The following is an 8,927-nucleotide window of genomic DNA, read 5'->3' as shown; positions in this document are numbered from 1 at the left end:
AAAGACCCTAGCAAATGCTGCTGAACTTACAATAATATCTATGTGTAAATGATCAAAAGGGACCATAAAAATATAGGTCATCGATGACAACACTCATATATGGTATATGCATTTGAATGCGGCTGAGCTGCAATACCAGACACAGCCCATCAACAAGAGTGGCGCTGTTTTTCAGGAAAAATAAAAGTAGACACTTTTTTCTTATTTTATACATCCCCTTTAATGAACACAACAATATGGTTACTTGGTGATTGCACATTGGCAAGAGCTTTGTATAAATGAGCCAAGGTTATGTATTGTTTCTCATGGATAATTGTTTTGAATGCAAGGAACATAACAGACCAGTTGGACTGGTTTATCAAGTCAACCAGATGAAGAAAAGCCACTTAATTCTAGATGTCATTGAAACAATTGCTGTGTGTGCAATAAAAACAACAAACAAATGACTTTTTACTTAGTGAATAGCATTCTTATCTGACAAGTGAATTCCATGAGCTGACAAAATGCTGCCGTCTATTAGAAGTCAGTCATGTCTTTATCAGCTGTTAAGTTGTTTGGTAAAATTGAGCAGTGACAAGGATGTTCGGTCGTCTTCACACGTTGCGGTGACATTTTGAGAAAATTGCAGCAAAGTTTGTGTTACAATTTGTCACCATTTTCAAGATTTTTTTTTCTTGCTGTCAGTGAATGAGAACACTCGAGCATTCATAGCATGCAAAGTGGTATATACCTAGCTGTAAAGTGATTACAATTGTATACAGTCTAGGCAATGCTCTGTGAGCTAAATACATCAGCGGTAAGGCTGGGGCTACACCTAGACTTTTTGTAGTACTACTGATTTATTTAACTATTGAGCTAAAGCTGTAGTCAAAAACAATACATGTAGTTGCATACAATCTTGTGGTCTGCAGCTGTCACTCAATAGTTAAACTCAATTAGTAGTGCTACAAAAAGTCTAGATGTAGCCCTGGCCCCTGCACAAATCTCCCTGGTGGTTTGCTTCAATGTATCAGTCTGCAGTCCAGGCTGTTAGTGTATGTTCACACGAGGGCGTCCGTTACGGCTGAAATTACAGGGATGTTTCAGCCTGAAAACATCCCCGTAATTTCAGCCGTAACGGCATGTGCAGGCGCTTGAACGCCGCGTCAATTACGGGCGTAATTAGCGCTGCTATTCATTGGAGTCAATGAATAACGGCTCTAATTACGGCCAAAGAAGTGACAGGTCACTTCTTTGACGCGGGCGTCTATTTACGCGCCGTCTTTTGACAGCGGCGCGTAAATATACGCCTCGTGTGAACAGACAAACGTCTGCCCATTGCTTTCAATGGGCAGATGTTTGTCAGCGCTATTGAGGCGCTATTTTCGGGCGTAATTCGGGGCAAAAACGCCCGATTTACGTCCGTAAATAGGCCGTGTGAACATACCCTTAAGGTCACAGAGCATTGCCTAGACTGTTTGCGATTGTATCCACTTCTCATCTACAAACAAGACTAGGTATGTACAGGTTTCTGCCTCTGAATGTCAACAAAAGTGTTCTTATTCACTGACAGCAAACTAAAATCTTGAAAATGTTGAGAAACTGAGTCACAAAGTATATTATATAATATAAGTTGTACTTGTTTAGACAGTGATTAAAGGGTAACTAAACGTTTAAAAAACTTTTGACAAGTCATAGTGACATGTCAGAAGTTTTGATCGGTGGGGGTCCGAGCACTGAGACCCCCAATGATCTCTAAACAAAGCGACAGAAGCGCTCAGGTGAGCGCTGTGCCGCTTTGTTTTTGATCGACTTTCCTCAGAATGCCAAGTGAGCCCGTACACAGCTCTGAGGAAAGCCGATCAGAAATAAAGTGGCACAGCTCTCACCTGAGCGCCTCTGCTGCTTTGTTTTAGCGATCGGTGGGGGTCTTCGTGCTCGGACCCCCACCGATCAAAACATCTGCCATGTCACTATCCCATGTCAAAGGTTTATTAAAAGTTTAGTTACCCTTTAAGCTTTATTTGTTGAAACCAGAAAACCCCTTTAATTTCTGGAGGCCAAGAAAGTTACTAGTAATGAAAAACAATGGTATAGGGAAGGGGGGGGGGGGGGGGGCGGAATAATGGGCACATACTGCCAATAAAATATACTAATACCAATACCATGATTTTTTTTTCTCCTTTTGGGTGCTCAGATGCCCCCTTAAAACAAAACCCCATCTCCTACATTGGGTTGGCCAGCAAGAAGTTGATGGTGTGGGAACCAGAGATAAGTTGTTATATAGGGGGAGCTACAATGTACGTGCTTGGTACAGAGAGAACACAAAAAGTTACAGCGTGCCTCAAGTGGGCGCTCCACAGTCCCTCAGAGCCACATATAGTGTAGTAGGAAAAACATTGGCCGCACACTTCAGTGAACACAAGCAAATTTGCTGACGCTTTTTCCTACAATCTGTTTGTTCTTGGGATGGGGATGGTGGACAACTGAAGGTACATACGCACATGTTCCTCGAAACGTATTCAGCAACCACGATAATACAATAGGGTGAATATAATGCTAGGTCTATTTCAGACGGTTGGAATATGGCCGCATATCAGGTTCTGTGTTGCAGCTGCAACACCCGACTCCCGTGGTTCTATTGAACAGAACCTAAGTCACCATAAGCCCTATAGTGGTCCAAGTTCGGTTCAGTAGAACCATAGAGGGTATGGGTGTTGCTCCCGTAATATGCACGCTATGTTACAGCCATCTGAATTGGGCCTAATAGCTAGAGCCTGTCCCTGACGTCCTAATACTGCATGCTGTAAAGTGTAACATAAATAAATACATCAGTTAATACAAAAATAATATTTCTAAAAAGAATGCAAAATAAAATAAATACTCAGACATCCGAATATTAGGCTGTGTTCACACAGAGCTTTTTGCAGAAGGAAAATTCTGCTTCAAAATTCAGTTTGGGATTTTGAGGCAGATTTTGACCTTCCAGCACGGCGTTTGCCGCGATTTTTGCCGCGTTTTCTGCTTGCACCCTATTGAGTGCTACGGGCAAAAAACTCAGCGAAATACACTTTCTCTGCCTCCCATTGAAATCAATGGGAGGCATTTTCGGACGGTTTATGACGAGTTTTGCGGAGCGGAGCGGAGTTTTGTGTGAACAAGGCATTAGTATACAGATTCTGACAAAGAAAATAATGTAATTTGAGATAATTTTAAATAAAATGCAATTAAATTGGTAATTTATTGTTTAACCACCTTTGTTCACATGGGCACTGGTCCCTGTTCGCTTGATTTGCTTTTTGTAGGCAATAATGTCGTCTGCTGCGCTATTCTAGCTGCAAAAAGAACTCCAGAAATCTGTTGAAAACTTGGCAGTGCCCCTCGGGAATGGAAGCCATGATGCCAATGTGAACTAATATTGACAAGTAAATAAAAATCTGTCATGAAGAAAATATAAAGAAATTATTGCAGATGAAATTGAGGCAATTTAGGACAGATTTTTATAGGCCATGGCCGACCAGATTAGGAGGCACTTTCCTAGCGATCGGTAGGGATCACAGTGGTCGACCCATCCTAGTGATATGCTCTTTTGTAGATGTACAAATCTTTTTACTTACATAATGGTAAGTAAAAGTTACCAAAGCACCAACTTGTACCAATCTAATGATTATATTAGGGAATATAAATTCCATAACTAACAATTCCCAAATACAATATTATCTGAATGGCTTGCTGTATAACTAGGAGATATTAGAAGACATCAATGCATCTTAGTCTGCTGTGATGTAAATTGTGACATGGGCAACCAGTGCAGTACAGGGGCCCAGAAGGAAAGGCGCCCACTGCGACCTTATCCCCTCGGAGACGCAGGCAATTTTAAAATTTTAATTTTTTCCTCTCCGCGTTCCGAAAGCCATTACTTATTTATTTTTCCGTCGACGTAGCCAAATGAGGGCTTGTTTTTTGCGGAACATATTATCGTTTTTCATGCCATTATTTAATGTACCATATAATGTACTGGGACACTGGAAAAAATTATTTGTTGGGTGAAATGGGCAAACAAACAGCAATTCTGCCATTGTTTTTTAGATTTCGTTTTTACGGCGTTCATCATGTGGTAAAAACGACATCTTAACTTTATTCTACGTGTCGATACGATTACGGAGACACCACATTTATTATATTGTTTTTACGTTTTACAACTTTTACAAAGAAAAAAAAATTGTTTTGTGTGGCCACATTCTGAGAGCCATAACTTTTTTATTTTTGTATTAATTGAGCGGTATAAGGGCTTATTTTTTTGCGAGGCGAGCTGTACTTTTTAATGGTATCATTTTGGGGTAAATGCAACATTTTTATCACTTTTTAATCAATTTTTTGGGAGAGCTAAGGTGATAAAAAAACAACAATTCAGGTGTTTTTATTTATTTATTTTTTTATGCTGTTCACCCTGTGGGTTAAATAATGTTATATTAGAATAGTTCAGACTTTTACGGACACGAAGAAACCAGTTATGTTAATTGTTCTTTTTTTTAACATGACTTTAAGGAAAAATATTAAAAAATGTAAATGTTTTTGTTGTTCATTAAAAAAAACTTTATTTAAGTCCCCCTATTAAGCCCTGCCTCTGGGCTTAATAGGAGTGCTCAGATGGCAGACCTGGGGGGCCTTCATTATGACAACTATCACTAACTGGCGATCGCAGATGGGCTGTCGGAGGGGGTCACCCACTTATTCGAACAGCTTATATGCAATGGTACATCATGTACGCGATATGTCACCAAGGGGTTAAAAGCAGCTTCCTACTGTCTATTACACTGCATATTAGCAACTGAGCTAATTAATTTCAAAACGCACAACCACTGGTGGATAATAAGAGAGACATAAGGGTGGGGGGTGCTCTATGATGAGCTATTAGTGAGCAAAAGGGCCCATAGATTATTCTTGCCCGGGGGCCCCTCTGCCGTCTGTGTCCGCCCTTTGTCTACTTGAGTTGTGAATGGCCCCTGGATCTGCCAGCAGTAATTCCAAGCAGCTAGAATATCTCCTGCCTGTAAAGGGAGCATTGCTATTACAATATGAAGTTGTTAGTTGAGCAATTCCCCAAACGTAACATTACAGAACCTTCAAACAGGAAGAGAAAACTGAAATGTTTGCTGAAGTTCTAAGCAAAGAGTTAACTTTCTAGCGAACACCGAAGGTCTCCAGGGCTTAAAATAGAGCAAAGATTGCTTCACAAGAAAAATCTATTTACAATACAAATATAAAAGAGGAGATTTATCTGGATCTGCGAAGAAAGTTCCAAAGGAAAAATCCAAGGACTAAGTATCTGCGTTATTCTACAAGCTGAAACTACAGTAACAGATGTCCTGTCCCTTTAAGAAGACTTGACACTCACCGTACAACCCACACTAGACCATAGCAGAGCAGGAAGTGCTAAACTATGCTAAGTTCATAAAGAGTTAATGTCTTCTCCAGGGAAACAGTTGTATGAGTGCAGCGTGGCACTGCTAGTAGGTTACTCCATAGGGATCTCTCTGAGTGCTCCAGCTGCACCCCTCTGGTACCAGCTCACACACTGGCATTTCCTCTGAGCTCATAGAAAATATGACAGGGCAGCCTCCCACTATTCCCTCCTCGGAAGAGGAAGTTTCTTTCAGAATAACGGTCAAAGCTCCATAAGCCGGGAAAAGACTGCAGGAATCTGGAATTTGTAGAAGATCTGGTACCCTCCTGCCACCCTTGCCCTCCAGCCTGAGCAGATGATGGGATGACACCACCTCCTTCACAGCAGGATGACAGTGTATTCACTAAATCTTAAAGTTTTCTGGCTGCTGGTGATTATCTTGTTCACAGGCATCTGGTGCATGTTCCTTGCTTTTCGGAGAAGTAGTCATGAGGAGGATGGGGGTTGCCAGGACAGCTCACTCAGCAGCTTGCAACTTCTCTTCAAGTTGGGCTTGGTGATCCTGGTGTGCTACGTCGTCTTCAGATGCTGCAACTACCCCCAACATAGGGATCACAACCCCAATTTCCATCATCAGCAACAACAGCTGCTCCGGAAGAATCTGCTGGAATCCTTCTATGAACAGCACATCAAGCTTTCTCCACATGTTCTCGGCCACAGCAAAGCACATGTCAGCCAGATAGTGGGTGAGCTCATCAAAGTGGGCAAAGCCAAGCAGCATGACACCGGTCTGATCTTCAGAGGCGACTTTCTACAGATAGGAAGTGCATATGAGCAACATAAAATCAACAGCCCAGACTGCTTTGATATCCTGGTGCCACTTAAAATGCCGCAGAGTCTGAAACTGGAGCCCGTTCTTGCAGAGGTTGGTAAAGAGTTCATGCCCATGCTTCATGGATCTATAATTTGTGGGGTGGCGGCACCGAAAAAGTCTGAGTGGGTTAAAACATATAAGCACTTTAGTGATTGCTTTTGCATGGAAGTAGACCTCAGGCATCAGCTATCTGCTGCCCTGGTCCTCAAGTGGTTCCATTGGAAGATCCAAAGGTGTCTCAACGTGATCCGGTACCAGTTTGAGGAGAGATGCCATATTACGCTTTCTGTATGGGATGATAAACTCATTCTGAAAATTTGTCCTAGATCGGATTATGTCTGCTGCCACATTTCCATGTCTGTGAGACTTATTCCTGTTTTTCATGTAGGGGACTCGGTGTATCTTACCGCCCAACCTTGGGGCAGCACAACCGGCCTGGAAAATTTGAATCTAGATCCCTTTTGGGGGATTAACTTTTCAAAATATGAGCAGAAGTACTTGGCCTGGTTCAAGGATCAGGCCCCTTCCAACTCATGTCACTTGAAGTGCCTACAGATTATGAAGAGCTTGAGGGACCTGAGTGCCAAGACCCTACAGCCTTCCTTTATGGGTCAGTGGAGAGCAATCTTCTGTTCCTACAACTTGAAAACAGCGCTTTTCCACCTATTGCTTCAGATTCCTTTTGAAAAGTGGGATGACTCATTACTCATGGAAAGGATAGCTGATTTTTTCATGTTCTGGAAGGAAGGATTGCAAAAGGAGTCCCTAATGCATTTCTTCCTAGGTAACAGCACTCTTCCTAACTTCATCACTCTGCCAAAAATGTTCAAAGAAGCGCGGTCCGTAAATCTGCTGGAGGGTTATGGGCCTGAATTGTTGGACCAAGCCTGTTTACAGCTACTTAACTTGTGGGTTCAAATGCCTCGTATTCTGCGGATGAGTTCCCCTCCGAGAAACTTTATCAGGGAATCGTTAAGGTGCAAACACACAACTCTCTGAGTGACAAAGGCTTTATTGCACCCTTATGGCATTGATAATAATAGCAGGGTAAAACATTCATTTGGAAATTTTTATGCAATGCTGAAAATATATTCGTTATGCAGAGACTTTTTAGCCATTTAGCTAAATCCTTCTGCATACTTGTGCTATTAGGTCACTATGCTTCATGCCAAAGAGGCTAATGCCATTATTTGCACACTTTTCTAGTTCTTTGTATATTGTTTTTTTTTTTTTTTTTACATCTGTGTAGTTTTTGTTGCATTAACTTTTCAGTATTATCGCAGCAAATGACCAAACCGCAGAGGACTTTCAGGGTACTTTGGTTATTTGCCTTGAATATTTCATTCATGAGTTGCAGCTACGCTTTATGATGTGCGTATGTAAGTACTTACAGTTGATTAGTCATATTGAAGTTGTAGCAGCAGGAATACAATACCCTTTGTTCTTTATTACCTTGGGTTCCCCCAAATGCTGATCTGATTTTTGGGGACTTTGTGGCTACATAGTGGGATTCTTTACCCTGTAATTCAAGTGACACATAGGTTGAATGGTGATAAAATCTATTGGTGACTGAATTTTTGACCTTGCAGACCATTTGAATGGCATTTAGTAAGTTTGCTAGGATTAAATTGACCTAGAGCAATATTAGCAAAAGTAAAGCGCACACGATTTTTATGACCATATCAAATAGCTGTCACATTTGCTTAAAGGGACTGTCCTCTTTGATCAATGCCATTTTGTTAGAAAGGTCCCTTGAACATAAATTGATCACAGTGTGCCCCATTGTTGTGCCCCTAGTGATCCGCTGTAATTTTCAGGGGAAATCTAGCAGCAAGTGTTTATTTTCCCTGCAGCATTACCGCAGGGGAAATGAAGAATTACGTAGTTCCCATTCAAATGAATGGGCTGTTCTTGTAGTGCATGCACGGGCCGGGTCCTCCAGAGCGAGAGATTCTCTTTGTAGTTGTTCTCGGCTCTGGTTAGTTGATGGAGAGGTAAAATGGGAGACCCCCCTTATTAACTCAGAATTCCCTAATAGGGTATTTTAAAGTGGGTTTTCTATATGAGGCAACCCCTTTAAAGACCAGCGCACAGCATGTTATCTATTTTTGGGGTTTGTCAATATACTATAGTGTTTGTATTGGTGGCCTTACAACATAATACACATATTGAAGGTTCGGTAAGTGTCTTCAGAATATTTCTGATGTGGTCAGTGGTAAATTGTAGTTCCAAAACACAATATTGATTGATGGTCTGGGACACTCCATGGTGCATTTTGATCTATTTGCAACTTCATGTTCAGGGCAATACACAACTATGGTTGATTGTCCCATCTCATGGACTGTAGTACTGTGGGCTACAACTGGCTATGTCTGATATGTAGTCTCCACCTTGGAGCTACTTTTTTAAAATATTCTAAGATCATTTCATAAGTAACTATGCCCTGATATAATCTTGATATCGGAATCATTTGCTTAGTGCAGGCTGCATATTAATATTGGAGAGGCTACACAGCATTTGTTATTACAGTTTCAACAAACAAAACTTATTCTTTGCATAATGAAAACATACAATTTTTTTATTAATATACTTTCTATATCAACTTCTACCGGTTTCAAGATCTCTGCTTGCTGTTATTCAATAGGAAATGTCGTTTTTTTTACTGTC

General features: G+C 41.1%; 1 protein-coding gene across 1 annotated transcript; it reads left to right on the top strand.

Moving 5' to 3' along the window:
- The first annotated feature begins 5,682 nt into the window (after window positions 1-5,682).
- On the top strand, window positions 5,683-7,259 carry ITPRIPL2 (ITPRIP like 2). The gene has a single exon (XM_075831354.1). The coding sequence runs from the start codon at window positions 5,775-5,777 to the stop codon at window positions 7,257-7,259; it is 1,485 nt and encodes a 494-aa protein (XP_075687469.1). The 5' UTR covers window positions 5,683-5,774.
- Window positions 7,260-8,927: the final 1,668 nt, after the last annotated feature.

Source organism: Rhinoderma darwinii, chromosome 6, assembly GCF_050947455.1.
Source record: "Rhinoderma darwinii isolate aRhiDar2 chromosome 6, aRhiDar2.hap1, whole genome shotgun sequence".
In the NCBI taxonomy this organism is placed as follows: domain Eukaryota; kingdom Metazoa; phylum Chordata; class Amphibia; order Anura; family Rhinodermatidae; genus Rhinoderma; species Rhinoderma darwinii.
The sequence above is the reverse complement of the archived record's forward strand: the minus strand, read 5'-3'. Positions and strand labels throughout refer to the sequence as shown.